Source organism: Canis aureus, chromosome 6, assembly GCF_053574225.1.
Source record: "Canis aureus isolate CA01 chromosome 6, VMU_Caureus_v.1.0, whole genome shotgun sequence".
NCBI lineage: Eukaryota > Metazoa > Chordata > Mammalia > Carnivora > Canidae > Canis > Canis aureus.
In genome coordinates, this window is record NC_135616.1 from 60,937,297 (window position 1) to 60,955,809 (window position 18,513).

At 52.9% G+C, this 18,513-nt stretch overlaps 1 protein-coding gene across 8 annotated transcripts in view; it reads left to right on the forward strand.

Moving 5' to 3' along the window:
* The window catches only part of LOC144316217 (protein FAM163A), a 78,460-nt gene extending 60,348 nt beyond the window's left edge, over positions 1-18,112 (forward strand). For 3 of the 8 annotated variants that reach the window (XM_077901886.1, XM_077901885.1, XM_077901887.1), the window contains exons 2-6: positions 9,992-10,074; positions 12,396-12,429; positions 13,251-13,272; positions 14,209-14,323; positions 14,895-18,112. In XM_077901886.1, coding sequence (XP_077758012.1) covers positions 14,231-14,323; positions 14,895-15,293 — 492 coding nt within the window. In that variant the 5' untranslated portion in view covers positions 9,992-10,074; positions 12,396-12,429; positions 13,251-13,272; positions 14,209-14,230 and the 3' untranslated portion in view covers positions 15,294-18,112. The remainder of the gene's footprint in view (positions 1-9,991; positions 10,075-12,395; positions 12,430-13,250; positions 13,273-14,208; positions 14,324-14,894) is intronic. The other 5 variants (XM_077901882.1, XM_077901881.1, XM_077901883.1 and 2 more) reach the window with 3 other exon arrangements.
* The last annotated feature ends 401 nt before the right edge of the window (positions 18,113-18,513 follow it).

The following is an 18,513-nucleotide window of genomic DNA, read 5'->3' on the forward strand; positions in this document are numbered from 1 at the left end:
CTGCCTCTCTCTCTCTCTCTCTCTCTGTGACTATCATAAATAAATAAATAAATTTAAAAAAAATAAATCTGAAATTAATATGTATATAATATGTGTGGAAAGATGATAATTTAATTCTAAGAAAATTAGGCTCAATAACAAATTGATTCTCTATCTAAAAAAAAAATACTGAAACTGAAACCGTTTGAGTATAAAACCAGATCCATGCTGGATGAAGAATTAGATTTAAAAAATGAGAAACCCCTTACATAAACTTGTGTGCAAGAAAACTTTCTAAGCAAAGTAGGAAAGAAAAAGTGATAAAAGATTTAGCTCCCTAAAAATTTTAAACTTTTGCATGGAGATGGAGTCCATACTAGGAAAAACATTTATAGTATTTATGACACTGTCAGTATTAACTTGCCTAATAGGTAATTTTCAAAGAAATTGATTTTAAAAAGCACAAAATAACAAGTAGGAAAATGTATGAAATTAAGGCGTGATCATTCACATAGGAGGAGGTCTTTTTAAAATGTCCCCTTTGGGGGTTAAAGAGAGTCAGAGAGCCAGATGTGTGCTGCTGCCTTGGCCATGGGTCAGTGGGCTTGTCCCAGAGGGGTTACCTGCTGGGGACATTTTGAGGAGTTGTTTGTCATCCATGTTTCCTACCAAATTCCTGACTTCTTTGTGTCTTTTTATTTTCTCCTCCATTTGGCTTATATTTGCTTGTGGAAAGGACTTCTGTCTTGACCGCACATAGCTGATTTAAATTTAATGATTCTTCTTACTCTACCTGCAGGTCCCCAGACACGAGTCTCCCTCCCTTCCTCCCTCTTTCCCTTCCAACCTCCCTCTTTCCCTCCCTCTCTTCTCTTCCCTTCCCTCCCTCCCTCCCTCTCTCCCTCCCTCCCTTCCTTCCTTCCTTCCTTCCTTTCTATTTTTGTTTTTATTTTTAGAACTGCCATCTTCTTAGCCATGCCGTTCCTCTTTTACATCCTTTCTATACATCATCTCACTCAGTGGTCCTTAACCTCTCTGAAGTCACAGAGCTCTCTGATATCTGAGGAAGGCTACATTCTGCCTCTACAGAAACAAGCATGTGCACACACGTGCATGTGCAAGCTTACAATTTTTTTTAAAAGATTTTATTTATTTCTTCCTGAGAGACACACAGACAGAGAGAGGCAGAGACACAGGCAGAGGGAGGGAGAAGCAGGCTTCATGCAGGGAGCCCAATGCAGGAGTCGATCCAGGTCTCCAGGATCATGCCCTGGGCCGAAGGCAGGTGCTAAACTGCTGAGCCACCCAGGGATCTCCATAATTTTGGGTTTATAAATGCTTTCTGACTTTACCTAAAGTGGCACTCATTTAACTAAATTGCTACTGATTATTTTTGTTTAGACAAGTTATATTCCTTTATGATGATAACCCACAACAGAAAAGAAAAAGTTACCCCATTGTATCAGTCTCTTCAAGGAGTCTCATTCCAGGAAATTCAAATCCAGTATGGAAAAAAAAAAAAAAAAAGCATATTTGGAAAGCAATTTAAATCTTGATTGCACATTTTGGGAAGATCCCAGTGGGAGAAATTGTATTCATAATATATAAAAAACCTCAAAATATCTTCTTTCCCCATCTCCATCTCTCCCAGTATCTCAAGCACATGGCGGCCACCTTGAGCCTCCTCTTCTCTCCATCCTTCCAGAATGCCTTTCAAATGCTTTTCATTCTGGCTCTTGGGTTTCTCCTCCTCTCCTCTCATTGTCCAAGTGTATTTAGTCAGTATTCTGAGCTTTCTAGCTCACATAAATGCCAACAGCATGGGACCTCCCAGCCTCTCTTTTACCCCAAATCTGCGCACTCCAGGAGATGAGCTGGTAGACAGGTTAGCAGCAAGCAGAGGAGGAGAGAGCCCATAAACATCCTACGTTAACATATTTTCCTATTACACAGAAGAAGTGTAAAGTTGCTCTTCCTAATTTTCTTAACCTGTTTCCTGGCTTCTCTGGATCAGCCTGTTCTAGAGGCTTCCCCGATGGGTAAGCTGACCACGTACAGTCCCCACCCCACCCCTGCCTCAGCCCTTGGGTGCCAGTGGATGAAACGTCCTTAATCTCTGCCTCTGGGGGAAGAGTTAGAAGCTGCAGTAGAGCATCTGTAAAAGCCTCCCCAGTCCCATCTACAAGGTGCAAAGGGATAAAGATTTAGCTGAAAGAACCATCACAAGAAAAATCAGAGTATGTCAATCAGATGGAAATATGATTCATCCAGATACAGATGCTGTTTCCTTCGTTTACCTCCTTTTACGTGGACTCCCATAGTTAAGCAGGTCAGTTTTTAGAAGAGCTTAACTTGGTCCTTCACAAAGACACCCCCAAATTAGTTCAGAAATGCTAGACCCAGAACATAGAGCCATGGTGTGCCGTGGCCTTGAGGATGAGACACGTCTGGATGAGAGCGGCTTATTCCTGCTCACCGAGTCAGGGTGGGGACGGTTCTGTTCCCAGCTAGTCGCAGGCCTTCCTTGCGGGTTCCGCCGCCCTCTCGCAGGCCCTGCCGTGTCTGTGCTGGGCCTGCCCCTGCCGAAGCCCTCGGTTTTCGGCTCCCGGGGCCTCCATGGGGCACTGTACCCCCAGCACCCCAGCAAAGGCCTGCCGCCTCCCGCACCTGATCAGCTGCTCCTGGATGCCTCTGACAGTCCTCCTCCTGCCTCTCTTGCCCATTTTAGAATGTTTTCTCAGAAATGATTAAAGATACTGAATAAATTCTGCTGCATGTCTTAAGGTCTCCAAGCCCACAGGCTGCCTTGTTGTCCACCCCCCACCCCCCCGGGATGTCCCAGCCTCCTCCTGCCCTCAGTCCGGCCCAGTCGGACTACACTGGTGCAGCCCTGGAATGCTCCCAGGCCAGTTTCACTGTTACACTTGCTTACGTCCTGTGCGCTTTATCTTGGATTCGGTCTAAATTTCCCTCAGTATAATTTTATCCCTCCTTCAACTCCTGGCACCCTAGGAAAGCTCGAGCCAGCCTCCCGCCCTCTTCCCCGGCTTTGACACCTGGGTCCCTGACCAGGTCCCTTCACAGGCTAGCTCCCTCTGGCTGCCTTTTCAGCTCCAAGGCCGGGCCCTCCTTGTTGCCATCTGGCCTCAAAAAACCAGCTCTCCCTCCATTGCATGGCCTGGGTTGTCATGTGGCTCTCTTCCAGCCCACTGACATCTTGCTAGAGAGGAGAAATAAGCCCCACGGACACCTCTGCCTTCCCTAACAAGCCTGCTTAGCAGTCATCGGGCTGGAAGCCTGCTGCCTGGGGATCTCAGAACACCTTCCAAACAACAGTAGACATCAAATACAGATGGAGAGAAATCCGAGCCCGTGGTGCAGAATGACGCACCTCATGGAAAGGAAAAGCCAGTCCCTTCCCACGACACAGGCCATGGTGCTGCCTTCCCTCCTGCAAATGGTCAGGCTGGGAAAGAGCGTGGAATGTGGGGGTCCCAGAAGAGCTGGGGTGGAACAGGGATGGGCCAATCTGCATCTCCCTGCAGAGCAGCCCCCCTCCCCCGCCCCACCAACTTTGCTATTTATCTGCAACAAACATTTACTGATAACCCCAAACCCTGAACAAGCAGGGCTCCCTGCTCCGGGGGATTTGCAGGCTCAAGCCTGTAGTAGTCTGACAGGGACTGCAGAGTGAGCCCCTCTGAGGGTCCTGGGACCTGCTTCTCTCCCACTCCCTGAGCTGCTGCTGCTTCTTCTTCTTCTTCTTCTTCTTCTTCTTCTTCTTCTTCTTCTTCTTCTTTCTTCTTCTTCTCCTTCCCCTCCTCCTCCTCCTCCTCCTCCTCCTCCTCCTCCTCCTCCTCCTCCTCCTCCTCCTCCTCCTCCTCCTTCTTCTTCTTCTTCTTCTTCTTCTTCTTCTTCTTCTTCTTCTTCTTCTTCTTCTCTTCTTCTGCAGATTTTGTTTATTTATTCATGAGAGACACAGGCAGAGACATAGGAAGAGGGGAACCCGAAGCAGGACTCTATCCCAGGACCTTGGGATCACCCCCTGAGCTGAAGGCAGATGCTCAACCACTGAGCCACCCAGGCGTCCCCCCCTGTGAGCTTCATGAGGTGCTCTGCCTCACTTTTATATTCCCAAAGTGGAGCTCAATGCCAGCCACTGTGCTCAACAACTATCAGCTGAAGAATAAATGAGGGGAATGACATAGGTTTTTCCATGAGTATCATGTTGAGACACAAAGGTCTCAGCCAGAATGCTAGTCGAGGTCATGATCAGGAACCTTAGGACACATTTTATCTGAGAGGCAGGTCAGGGCCAGAATGGAAGAGGAATGACAAAGTATTTTCACATGAGTTACCTGATGCGTAACTCCTATCTGAGCTGGGGTCTTGTGTTCTAGGGATCTAGGTAGGACCTGCTCAAACCCCCGTCTGCAGAATTAGTTCTTGTGTCATTTGTGTTCCACCAATAGAAACCCAGGCCTGAGTTCAGCCCCTTCATCCGCTTGCCACAAATGAGAAAAATATCACATTTGTGAATTACCAACAGTTTGAGAGGACCACACAAAAAATTTAGAGACCTCCCAGGTCTTAAAAGCCCTTTTTGCTAACTTCTGGGATTTTTAACTGGCCAAGACCCCCCCAGCCTCAGCCAATTTTTCTAGATCCCCTTTCTTTCTCATCCCACCTTCTCTGGTCCACCTGCTACCATACACCTCATTAAACTCTTCTCATTCTGTTGTGTCGAGTGGTCCAGCTCTTACCAGGTCTAGTCCCAAATCTTGGCATGACCATATTATCAAGGGACAAGTGAGAAGAAAGTATTTTCTTTTGCTGGTGGCACAGAAGGATGTGGGGACCCTGAGCCCTTGGAACAACACCCATTCTCCCCAAAAGGCAGCATAATTCAAAATTACATCCCCCTTCCCATAATCCTTACCATGTAAAGAAAGGTGTGTCATTTACCTTCATTTTGCAGATGAACCTCAAGAAGATTATTAATTGTCCAAAGTCACCCAAGGGAGCATAGAAGATAGAACGTAAGCCCAGAGTGGTACTCCTAGCCTAGTGCTCCTCCCTCTATCTCAGCAGATGAGCCCAGAGTGCAAGGCTGTGTGGTGGGATCGCATTCTGCACACAAAGCAACTTCCCCCTGAGAGCTGGTCATTCCTGTGTCTAGATCGCGCGGAACACCTGGCAGCTGGAGTGGAGCTTTATGAAGACACAGGAGTCCCAGTCTGTGCCCTCAGATGGTCTGTAATCTAACGAAGGAGGCAGAGTACATCCACGGGACAGCAGTGTATGAACAGTAGTTACCTGGGGACAGAAAGGAAGGCTAAACAAAAATGTGCAACATCAGATGCATCATGGAAGGCTTCCTGGAGGTGGTGAAAGCCCCTTGCTTTATTTTCTCTTTGTTCAAATTGGACCTCGGGTGCAGAAGGGGAAGTTAATCATACTCCGCAGATCGTAGCCCATTATTGCTTACCGTGGGTCTGTGCTAAGCCTCTCTCTGGCTTTCTATGCTTTTCTCTGCGCTGCTCCCCATCCCGTTCTCCTCCCATAGGGCAGCCATTCTAACCTACAATGTGACCCATTTTTCTGGTATGTATTCTTGAAAATGTGAATTGGTGATCTGTATGCTTGCATTTTAAATCTATGTAGGCAGTATTATACAGCTTGCTCTGTTTTGCCTTTTTGTTTGTTTTTCACTTAGCGCTGTGCTAAGATTTCCCGCTGTTTCTCTGGTCTCTCCTGTCCCGTGCTTTCAACAGTTGCATTACCCTGTGAGGTGGCATCTAGCTGACTTGACCTCTCCTGTCCCCAGTGATGATCACTGGGCTCGCTTCCAGTTCCCCGCCACTGTGAACAAACAGCAATGAACATCTTTCACGCATGACCCCTTATGGACGCGTTGAGAAGTTTGGGGGATGTAGACTCAGGAGCAGACCTTGTGGGCTGTGTGCGGACTTGATATGACGTGGTGGCCCTGGGTCTCTCCCTTGGTGGCTGCTCCGACCCTGGGCACGAGCCGGCTTTCCGATTCTTGCCGGTGCCACCAGGGTGAAATAAGAGCTTGCCACGGGGACAGTTCGTATTCCTCAGTTAAATCGCGACTTTGGGTGATCGCTTCACTCTCCTGGTAGGACATCAAGTTTCCCTTTTTTCCCTTGACGATTTGCAAGGATTTCTCGTACCCCAAGGAGACCTCTTCTCAAGCAGCACATGCGTCTCTGTGCTGTGTTTGTCTGCTGGGGACAGAGGCGCCGATCTGGCCGCCTTCCTCCCACCCTCCCCCTGGGGATCTGGGCCTGGTGACAGCCACCAGCACAATGGAAGCCTAGGACTCAGTCTAGGAAGACCCGCAATGGGGAAGAGAACCCGTTCCCTTTCTCCGGGGCCACCAACCTGCTGTGTCAATTTCATGAGTTAATGATTGGAGAAGGCTTTTTAAAAAAATATTTTATTTATTTATTCATTAGAGAGAGAGAGGCAGAAGCAGGCCCCATGTAGGGAGCCTGATGTGGGACTCGATCCTGGGACTCCAGGATCATGCCCTGGGCTGAAGGCAGGAGGAGCTAAACAGCTGAGCCACCCAGGGCTCCCCTGATTGGAGAAGGCTTAATTGCCTCGGAAGAAATTGAGATCAGCGGTGCTTAGGCCCCACTCAATTAACCTGTGCTCCTAAGGGGCCGAGCGGGGAGCAGGGGGCAGCCGGGCGTTGATTACATGTACTGCTGCCAGCTGTGGCTGCCTTGCTGTGGCCGCCGGGGCTCAGGCAGCCAGGAGGGGACCCCACCTCTAGGAGCTGAAGTCACTGAGGTCAGGGGCCCCTCGGGGACGGCACAGACCCCTGGCCTTGTGCGGAGCCGGGACCCTCACTTCCCAAGACATCCTATCAGGGTGGCCTTTCATTCCCCCACCAGCCTCCACGGGCCCAATGGCCTTTGAGATCCCCCCTCACTGACCCTTTGTTGGCTCCGGGGTTGCCACGAACCTGTGGTCCCCTGCACTCCCCTCTTCCCCCTGCCTCCTGGCCCACTTGCCACAAGGACACCGAATCCAGAGCCTGTCTTATGGGCTGCGGATGATGCCACCGGCTCTGCAAGGTCACCTACCTCCCCTGCTGCCTGCAGCCTGAAATCCTCCCAAAGACTTTCATTCCTACGTCATCTCCTAAAAGGGGCCAGATGGGAAGACTCAAACCTGTTAGAAACGCAGATTCCTGGGCCCCTCCTCTGGAGATGCTGCCTTGGTGGGTCTGGAGTCTCTTTTTTATTATTATTATTTTTTATTTTCTGTATTTATCTGAGAGAGAGAGAGAGATAGCAAGAGAGTATAAATGGGGAGGAGAGGAAGAAACAGGCTACCTGCTTAGGGCTCGATCCCAGGACCCCTGGATCTTGATCTGAGCTGAAGGTAGACACTTAACCGACTGAGCCACCCAGGCGCCCCTGGGGTCTGTTTTTTTTTAAAAAAACAAAAACAAAAACATGGGACTCAGGTGATTGTTACTATCAAGATAATTTGAAAGGCTCTACTTCAGGAGACACCTTGGCTCTCTCCTGTGCGGGAGAGACAGCAGCCTGATGGCAGGGGCCTGGCCCGAGGCCAGCAGGCTCCCCACCCGGTGCCTCTGTCTCTCTGTCTCTATCTTGCTGTGTGTGTGGTTAAGCCAGTCACTTGTCCTCTCTGAACTTGGTTTCTTTATCTAGAAAATAAATACTGGGCCAGATCTCTTAGAGTCCTTCCATTTCCACGGATCATTTTTTTAAATAAGTAACCAGTAGGTCAAATAAGCATATTGCATGATTTGTGCTCAACAGACAAGTTTCTTTTTTTTTTTTTTTCTTTTGAGCATCCCTTTAAAGTGTATTCAGTGGAAGAAATCTCCCCTGCCCCTAGACAAAGACTTGGGCCAGTCCCATTTCCTGTCACCCACTCTCAGGTGATAGTCTGTGGTACCTCTCACCTATAGCTGCAGTCTCAATTTGGAAATTGGAATAATTGAATAATCGACCGTGTTATTGCGCTGTTTGGGATCTGCTTCGGCCTGGAAGCACCTTTGGCAGTGGGCCAAGTCCCTTTGCTGTCTGTACTTCCCCAACTCTCACCTTCCTCCCACCACCCCCAAGAGCTGCTGTTTCACTAGCTGCCAGATTGAACTGGGGAATTCTTACTGGTTAGGGAGCAGGGGAAGCTTCAAAGGGGCTTTTGCTTTTGTGGATGTAATTTTGTGAGCTCTTTTGAGGTTCCCTGCTGGCCCCCTCTCTCCACCAGCTCCTGGACCCCAGGCAAACACACTGGCTCTGTCCCAGGCAGCTCTTATGACTCCTTGCTCAGCCTTTGGGTGTCTGAATGTCCAGCTCCAGCCTAGGGGACGAGGCTCTTCTCATGCCTCCAGGTAGGCCTACTGGACAGGACACAGGATAGCCGGCCCCTGCCAGTCCCTCCGCCCTCCTCCTGGGGGCGGGAGTAAGGGGTTCATGGCTCAGCAACGACTCTTGCCAAGGAAATCCTCCGCACCAAACCTTCACCAAGTTTATGACCCATCTGTATTTTTCAAAGCGGAGGAAAGTTCCCTAGATCCTGAAACAGACTTTTTGACGTTCCCCCGTATATTCCCCTGCACAGGGCTGGGGAAGAGGGATCTGTCCCAAACTCCCTTCGCTCCTCTGGTTTCTATCAGTTGGCATCTCAGTCAAGACTTGAGCAGAGTCCCACACTGACACTAGCCACTAATGACTTCCATTTTTTTTTGTATATTTTTTTTATTGGAGTTCAATGTGCCAACATATAGTATAACACCCAGTGCTCATCCCATCAAGTGCTCCCCTCAGTGCCCGTCACCCAGTCACCCTAACCCCCTGCCCGCCCCCCCTTTCTACCACTCCTTGTTCGTTTCCCAGAGTTAGGAGTCTCTCATGTTCTGTATGACTTCCATTTTAATGAGAGTGAGAGCATCTTTGAGAGAAGAAGGCCCGAGTGCCCAGAACACCCTGGGCATGAAGGCCTAGATCTGGAGGGAGGTGAAGGCGGGGCTGTGCTGACTCTGTAGGTGAACATCTGCCTTCTCAACTTGTCTCAGAGGTCTGCTCCTGAGACCTGCTGAACTCAGATGAGCATCAGGCCTTGAGGTACACTAATGTCTGCCCTTTGACCTCTAGCTTCTGGCTGTGCAGAGAGCCCAGAGGCCTCCGCGCCATCGTGTGGAAGCTGGCTCCTTGCATCCAGTTATTGGTTGCGTTCCCTCCCCCATACAAAGACACCCAGTGGGGCCTTCCCCCCCTCAGGACAATGAGCAGAACTAAGCATCACCAGAGAGCATCCTTCCTCTCCCCATTCTCTTCTTCCCAGTTTAGAGTCCAGACTCTCCTGGGAATAATGCTGAGTGGATATTTAATGAATTTCATTTTCGCCCTCAGTAATTAGCGTACACTGGATTCTTAAATATCCCAGGAAGATCCTGCCTCCCCCTCCTCCCTCACCACATGGGTGTGAACTCGCTCACATGACTGTCCTGTGGGCACACTGTCCTGAGGGAAGTCGGGATTTTGGCATAAGGGAAAGGAATGTGGGCTCTGGGTACTGGGAATATGGACAGGCCCAGGGAAGAATGGGGAAGGGAATGGGGAGGAGGTGTGTGATGCCATAGAAAAAAGGATCAACCAGGCAGGCAACAGGAACACGTTTGCCAGGGAACTGGCCAGAACTCTCCAGAGGAGTGGGAGAGAGGGAGCTGGGCTCCTGTGTCCACACTGAACCCCACTTCCCAGAATCGGCAGAGGCTCTTGCCCACTGTCCTGCTACCACGTTGGGCAGCGGGTTCTAGCCACTGGCACCAAGGGAAGGAAACAAAGACAGGATAGGATGTGGCCTTACAGGGCTGTCCCCAGGTTCCTGTCAACAAACAGGCCCTGTGGGGGACATCCCCTCATAGTCTTGGGGGTCTGTCTGGCCTCTTGGCCTCCCCTTCAAGCTCTCACTAACCTTCCCCTCTCTTCTCTGGCAGGAATTGATGCCCTTGGCCATGACGCACCCCCAACCTCTGTCTGCTCAGGCACAGCCTGCGTGACCGAGCCTTCACTATCTCACGTAAGTGTGAGGTGTAGGCTGACCCTCTCCCCGCAGGAGAAGGTGTCTGGTCCCTGGGTGGGGAGGCGTGTTGGTGGGGAGTGAGGTCCAAAAAGTTCTGGTCACAGAGGGCAGGCCTGGGAGTCTTTAGTTGGCAATAGGTTTGACTTCTTTGGCTGCCCTTGATCCCTGACTTGGCTGCCACTGAACCCATCTGCTAGGCCCTGGGAGGGAACCTCTTTCTCCTGTCCTTAGGAAGCTCATCAGAAGGCAGTTGGATGATGGAAACTCCATGGCACTGGCCCTTGGGTCCTGACTCAGACACTTGCTATAAGAGTCTGTCATCAGGCTGCATTCAAGGTGCATTGGGGCTTCTTCATCTCGAAGCTCAACTGGGGGAGGACTCACTTCCAATTTCACTTCTGTGATTGTCCAGTTCCATTTAGATCATTGGACTGGGGGGCAGGGGCCACCCCCCTGTTCCTTGCCACATGGATTTTCCAACATGGCAACTTGCTGCATCCAAACCAGCAAGGGAAGGAGTTGGCTAGCCAGCAAGTAGTCAGAATGTTATCTAATCTATTCACAGAGGTGACATCCCATCATCTCTGCTGTGTTCTGTTGATTAGAAGTAAGTCACAGATGGCATCCACCCTCGAGGGAAGGGGAGCATGCAAGGCGGGGCTCGTGGGGCCATCTTTGAGCCTGCCCATCACAGGAGGGGATGTAAATGGAAGCACGTTGTAGAAGGTAGAGTGCTGTTTAGATTCAGGCAGTCATTGTGATCGTTTGCATCTGGTTGCAAAGAGAAAAATGAACCCACCTGCAATAATCAGAGCCGCTGGATATAGTTTAAATGCTAAATTGTACCATTAGTATGGGGTCTCTTTTAGGGAAAGCAGCTAGGACCTGGCTGGCCTCTTGCACGCCCTTTACACGTGCCTTCTCGGTTTATGATTATAAGGTCAGACTGAAGCCCACAAACAGAATGTCTGGGCCTTCCTTTTCCCCTCGAATGACTGTGTTTAAAGGATCTTTTAGGAGTTTCTAAGGGGCCCTTGCATATATGAGCCTCACTTTTTCCTCACAAGTGTACTTGTAAGCTGAGTTTTTTGTTAATCTTTTCCAAGTGCAAAAGGAGGTCAGTTTCCAAGATGGGGTGGCTGCTAAATGGCACAGTTGGGCCTCAGCTGGGCCTTCAGATCTGTGCCTCTGCCTGCACTGCCCTGCTCCCCCATTTCCAGGCCACCTCTGCTGCACGGTTTCATAGTACTCAAAGAGGGGAGGCCAGGCAGGGAGGTCAGGAGGAGGGAGGGTTCTGTTCCTATATAGCTTCATAATTCCCTGTATCCTAAAACAGGCTAACATCTCAGGGGGCGAGGCCAAGACTTGGAGGTAGTGAGTCACTGCTGCCTTCAACTTGAGGTCACTCCACAGGCCTCTCTGTCTCTCAAACAACCCTCCGTGGTGAGCAGGCCAGGCAGGCAGGGGAGAGTGGAGTCAGGTTGTAATGAGGGCACATAAATTCTCCCTCCCAAGGCTGAGGTTCAGCTCCACCCTCCTCCCCAGCCAGACCCAGCGAATCTCGAAGCAAGGCCCGCCCTACATCTGTGCAAAGTCCGTCAAATTGGACTTGAGCCGGGATGCTCTCTGGTCGCCCCGACCGGATGGGAGCTGAGCGATGCAGCTTGCTGCCCCCTGGTGGTAGGTCCGAGTCCTAAGCGTGAGGCCCGCGAAGGCCCCGCGGGAGCACTGCCCCGTCCTCCAGCACCCCTTGCTAGCAGCGCTCTGTATGACGCCGCAGGGTAGGAAGCCCTGCAGGACCCAACGCCTGATCCCAGAGGACTTCTCATGTACTGGAGGAGTCAAGGTGTTCCCACGTCAAAGTTGACAAGCATCCTGCAAAGATAAGGTCTGGAAAGTGGCCCACGGAAAGGCCTTGCAGTGGGAATCCAGAGAGAGAGCGCTCCATGACGGGGGAGTCAGGGAGGTCTCTCTGAGCACTGGAGGGTGAGCAGGATCTAAACAGGTGGAGAGAGCGGGCTCATGCACTCTGCTAGCAGCAGCCCCTCAGGTTAATTCTGAGGAATTAACCCCTCAGAGTTAAATGCCAGTCCTTACCTGGCTTACAGCCTCCCCACTTGGTGCCTACCCTACCCGGCCTTTCCAGATTCCTTATAGTTCCTGGATGCCTCATGGTCTTTCACACATCTGGCCTCTCCACTTGCCTACTTGCCTACAGGGCACACCCCCACTCAGCTTCTAGGACCCAGCTCAAGCATAACATCTTCCAGGGAACCTTCCCCAACTAGTTAGTTACTTCTTCCTCTGTGTCCCCACAGCCCCTGGTCTGTGTGTCTTACGCCATATCATAAGGTATGTTAAGTGTCTTTTCATCACTAGACTCTAAGCTTCTTAAGAACTGGTCCTGCCTGGGTGCCTGGGTGGCTCAGTCGATTAAGTGTCTGCCTTTGGCTCAGGTCATGATCCCGGGGTCTGGGGATCGAGCCCTCCATCGGGCTCCCCGCTCAGTGGGGAGTCTGCCTCTCCCTCTCCTTAAGCCACTGCCCTCGCTTGTGCTCTCTCTCTGTCAAATACATAAATAAAATTAAAAAAAAAAAAAGAACTGGGCCTGCCTGATGGACAGAGGATTCATGTGGGGGGCAGTGCCAGGTGAGGAGGGAAGAAAAATTGGTGGGGAGCATGCAGGCAAGTGGGGCAAGGCAAAGCATGCTGGGTGGGGGCACGATGATGGTGAGGGGCAGATGGTATGTGGGTGAAGGTGCCCCTTCCACCGGGTACACAGGGTGCACAACTTCCAAAGTGGACAGAGGCTGTGGTCCAGTCACACTTGCCCTTCGAGTAATGAATAGCCTGCTGGACCTCTCAGCGGCTCTGGGGGAAGCAATTACAGAGAGGTGGGGGGTGCCCATTTGGAAAGAGAGTGATGCCTTAAACTGTCATACCAGAGTCTGACACCCCAGAGGGACACTCAGGTGCAATGTCTGTCGGCCACAGCACAAGGCACAGCTGGAGACCCTCTCGAGGGTATGTGTGGGCTTATCAGCGGCAGCTACAGAGCTCACAGTGGGGAAGGCAAACTGGGGGTGGTAAGGTGGGGCTTAGGGAGTAATCCAACCCTTTCTCAGGGGTAACACTCTTCTTCCCACATCCTTGTCCCCTTTTTTGTCTTTCAGGTCACCGTTCCCTTTCCTGAACGTAAGTGCTTATGGTCGTGCTTCCTTCCTCAAGAAGCCAAGTCCCCCCACCCACCCTGCTGCCCTGGCCCATCCAGCCTTGGTCCCCATGTGCCCGGGGGGCTGGGAAGTCCCGATTCAGTGCCTGGAAGGGAACCTGCCCGGGGCCACACGGCCTCATGTCCAGAACCTTACCCCCGTGAGCAGGACCCATCCTCCAGTCTTGCCACCACCTTCCAGGAGCCAGGACGCTGCCTGTCACCCACTCCCTGCGGCCTCACCTTGCTCTAGTTTTCCACAAGAGCTGGAAAGAGAGCAGGGATGCCCCCAGTAGGAGTGTGGGTTTAAGCCAGGATAGAACCAGGTGGAACTTTTAAGATTCAAACCCCGTCCCCACCCCCTGATCAAGGGCTGTTTGTGCCCTGGCGGGCAGCCAAGAGCATGGCCTTTGGGGTGAACCAGGCTTCGTAGGATCTCAGCCCAGCCGATCAAAGCCTGAGTTCATCATGTGTGAGACAGAGATAATTAATGACTCTCCCAAAAGGTGTTTTGAGGAGTAACCCACAAGCCAGGAGAGCTTAGAGCTATGCCACAGACGAAGCCCCTGGGAAAAGAAGCTGCTGTCTTTGTGTCTTGGAGCCTCGGGGTGAGGGCGGGGGGGCCGAGAGGAGAGTTCGAGAAAGACAGCAAGAACCTTCCAAACCCAACAGAAGCCTAGAACAGAGTTCCGCCTTCTGTTAGGGCTCTGCTTCCTCTTTTCCCTCCGGGGTAGGCTGGCCCAGGCCTCAGCCACCCTCTGTCTTCAGGAAGCCCCTGTGTCTCAGGGCCCCTGGCCCTGCTCTTCCAGCTGCCTTTAGGTCCTCCCTGCCTCCGAGCATGTAGAAAGTTCCAGGAGGCCTCCCTGCCCCAGGCCTGCCCGGTGTGGCTGCCCCTCACCTCTCTGCACACATCTTTGCAGAGTTTGATGGGGCATCGGGCGGATGACAGCGGGAACAGTTGTCATCACTGGCGGAATCCTAGCTACGGTCATCCTCCTCTGCATCATCGCGGTCCTGTGCTACTGTAGGCTCCAGGTCAGTCCCCAGAGGCCACCAGCAAACCACCCTCCCTTCTAGGGGCAGAACCTGGAGGCCCACTTCGAGGGGGACAACACTCGAAGCCTTGGAATGTGAGGGAGTTGGGGGTGACCAGAAAGGAGCTGTGCATCTCCCACAGTCTGCACACTTTGGGGTACCCCAAGAGGGTATGCTGGGAAGACATCGGGTCATCGTGTTGTGTCTCTGGCATATCTGAGATTTCAGGAGTGGTGGGAAGGGCACCTCCTCTGGGGAGGCTAGGAAAGCTGCTCCCAGCGGCCCCACACCTGTCCTCAATAGGACTGTGTGTCCCTCCTCTCTGCTGCCCTGCTGCTGTCAACCACAGCCTGGAGACGATGCACTAGGAAGTGAGGCGAGGGAAAGGGGAAGGTATTGGTCTGGGAGGGCTGGGAATACCGGTGGAATAGTGGTGGGACATGGGTGTCTGGTGTGAAGGTGTAGTCCCGACCCGAAATAGCTCTCTGCAGCGGGTCAGGGGCGCAGGTGCCTTTGCGCACTCAAAGGGGAGCATCCAGCCCTCAGGCATCCCTCCGCACTCTCCCCTCAGTATTACTGCTGCAAGAAGAGCAGAGCCGAAGATGCAGACGAGGAGGAGGAGGAGCACGACCTGCCCGCACACCCCACCTGTAATGCCTGCAGCTCCCGAGCCCCGGACGGCCGCGTTGGCCTGGCGCCTCTCACCAGCGAGCCCTGCGGCCAGCCGTGCGGGGTGGCGGCCGCCCACTGCACCACCTGCTCCCCGTACAGCTCCCCCTTTTACATACGGACGGCTGACATGGTACCCAACGGGGGTGGAGGCGAGAGGCTCCCCTTCGCTCCTGCCTACTACAAGGAAGGGGGACCGCCACCCTTCAAGTTGGCAGCGCCCCAGAGTTACCCGGTGACGTGGCCGGGCTCTGGGCGCGAGGCCTTCACCAATCCAAGGGCTATTAGTACAGACGTGTGACCCCCTCCCCGGCCCCTCCACAGACCAATGCTGCTGTCCCGACAGGAGCAGTGCGGGCAGCAGGTGACCCGTCCAACAGCCCACGAGGACTGCCAGGATTTGGGGTTTTGCGTTTGTTTGTTTGTTTTGGCTTTTCTTGCCCCACAGGGGAATTCAAGCTGCCGAGTGCGAGTGCGTGGGGAACCAGAGCAGGGCCCGGCCCCGTGGCCCGAGTGCGGGGGCGCTGGCAGGATGCCCGGGCAGCGGCACCTGTTTCTGGGCTGGGACGTTCGTTCCTCCACAGGCTCCAGCCCCGCCACCGCAAGTCCTCTTGGTTTCCTTGCCCCCCACCCCAGCGCCCCAGCGTCGCCGGCCTGTGAGAGGAGGGACATCAGGGAAAGCTAAGCAAAGGCGCTGGAGGCCCCCAGACTCCGTGGGGGATGGAAGAAGGATAGAGACCTAGGGCGAGGGGAGAGGTGAGAAGCAAGGCACTGCAGAGCCTGAGAAGGGAGAGGAAGGTGTCAAGGGGACCTCTTCGGGACCTGCTTGCTAGAACGAATCCCAGTTCACAATCCAGCTTGGTATTTGGTTATCACGGGGACAGCAGTCCCTGTAGCTGCTCCCATGGGGATGTTGATTCTGGAACACACTACATTCCCCTTCCTCGTGGGACACAGTGAGTGGACTTGGGAGGCAGTGACATAAGGTTATTTGTGGGGAATGCACTGAAAAGTGATGCCCAGCCTTGTCTCCCCCCGCCCCCCCGCCCCAAATCCTCTTTCTCTGCTTCTGGGACCAGCTGCCTCTGCTAGAGAACCTGGTTCAAGTTATGTTACTGAGTTTGAGCAGCTCAGCAAACAAGATCTTCTTGCTGATGGTCTCTGGGGCCCCGGTCTGCCACCCTGAGCAGCACGTGTGGGAGCAGTGCTGTGAGGGGGTGTGTGTTCTCAGGGGTGCACACACCTGTCACCACCCACACGCATCACACACCAGGGGCTTTGCCAGCTTTGGGAGCTGCAGAGTGGAAGAGTCTCTGATGTATCAACTAGAAAGGAAAACCCGACCTTCAGACAGCATGAGTGAAAGGTGATTAAGGTGGCTCATCCCATGGCAACCAGCCGGCTGGTACGGGAAAGCCTGCAGAGTCTCCCAGGGGTCGATGCTATAGCACTGAAGCCATGTACGCCCCTTTAGAGGCCCGGCGTCCCACTCGGGCAGCCAGCCATGTCCTCCCAGAGCTGGACAACTTCATTCCACCAGGGTCAGCAGCCCCCACTCCTGGATTCCATGCTTGCTGCCCTCCCTCCGCTGCACCCCCCAAAACCCCAGGCTCCAGCGAGGGCCTGTTAATTGCCCGAGCCCAGCCCTCACTTCCCACTTAGAACTCCGCTGTGGCCTGATGCCATTTGAGGGAATGCACCTGATGAATTTTCCAGTTGCTTCTACAGTAAGGGGTGGCTGCTCCCCTTTCTGACGGCATGCCCAACCCCCACCACTTCTGGGTCACAGCCTCTGCAGATGGCGGGCAGGGAAAGAGCTAGCCCCTGCGCTGAAATCATGACTTCGCGTTGGAGAAGGGCCAGGTGCAGCCGGCAGAGAGGGGAGGAGGGAGAGAATTCACCACACCTTGTTTCATTGGGCACTTGTCACCTTGCATCTCATCTGTGATCAGGGCACACCGGGTTAAGAATCAGAGGACCTGGGCTCTGGTCACACTGAGGTCACTCATTAGCTCTAGGACTGGTCATTTAACTTCTCTGAGACCCCATTTTCTCCAGGCAAATGAGACCTGCCACCTGCCCAGACAGACCCTAGGAGACCATTAGTGCTCCACACAGCCAGGACTTCCTGAAAATATTTGCCAGCCGTGCTCCTTTCCCTTGCCCCGATCCTGGCAGGGGCTAGATGCACTTGCCAATTGCCTGATCCAGCGTGCAGGAATGTGTGTTGAGGGCTGAATGACCACCGTGAAATACAGGGTTAGCAGGCAAAATGATTTTTATTGTCAGTGAAAAGCAAACACTGGTTCTCCTCCTGGGTGATCTCAAATGGTAGCATTTCCTCGTACCAGGAGGCAGCTCCAGGCAGGGGGTAATGAGATCTGTCTCCTGATCCAGGGAGGCCAGTTTAGGACAGCAACTTTAACATCCTCCATCCCATCACCAGTCCTTATTGGGCCAAGCACACCCCCTAGACATAAGCTGCTGGGTCTGGCAGCCACGGTGGCCTCCTGATGAACAGCCCCAGTGCCTTGCTGCCCGGGAATTCCACAGCAAAGGCTGTTGTTCCTCACCAAGACATAATGTCCTTGTTCCTCCTGCCTTTGCAGAAATCAAGACGGCCCAGTCAACTATCACCTGCTTCTTTCTTGCTCTGATCTATTGGGGTCCCTTAGCGAAAGGCATCTTAGTCCCCTCTCCTGTAGCTTTCCTAGCCTAGATCTTGTCAATCTACACATCGAGATCTGGGTTTGGGGCACTGGAGAGATGATGGGCCATGGCTCTCCCCTACACACCCCCATGGTGTGTAGGGCACAGTCTCCAGATTGCCTGTCCGCCTCCCTGTCTCTGTGAGGGCCTTACCTACGGAAGAGGGAGCTCACCCATTCAACTGCGCTGCACTTTTTAGCTGTGGAGTCTGTACTGTGGGACACCCTGGACACTTTTCAAATTGCACCCTCACAGGAGGAAGAGGAGAGGCTGGGAACACCCTGTCCTCCGCCAATTCGTCTCCACCTCCACTTCACTGCTCCTGCTAACCGATGTCCTGTCCTGCATCTTTGATAACTGGGAGTCACAACCAAGTGAATGTCAAAATAAATGAGGAATTTGAAATAGAAATCCCACTGAATCCTCTGTTATTCACCCAAAGAGGGGGCAGTGGGGCATGGATTGAGGAGCGAATGCTCCTTTTTATTTCCCAGAATGTCTGTTTTCAACACCAACACCTACCAGCTTCTCCCCTCCTGCTTCCAACTAACAGGTCCGTCTGCCGTGTTGCCTGCTGCCCCACCTGTTGCCTCACCCCCAGGGAGGACGTGTTGTTTGTTGGGAAGGGGGATGTGAAGTGTAGTGGCTGCGGCCTCCGCTGGAAGTGGCCCAGCCCACCACGGGGAGCCTCACCGGAGAGCAGCCCAGGCGTCAGCCCTGCTCCCAACCCCCACTTTCCAGGCCTGTGGGGTCCCCACCTATAGTTCTGGGTTAACTCACCAATCCTCTGAAGCCTGGGGAGCCCCGAGCAG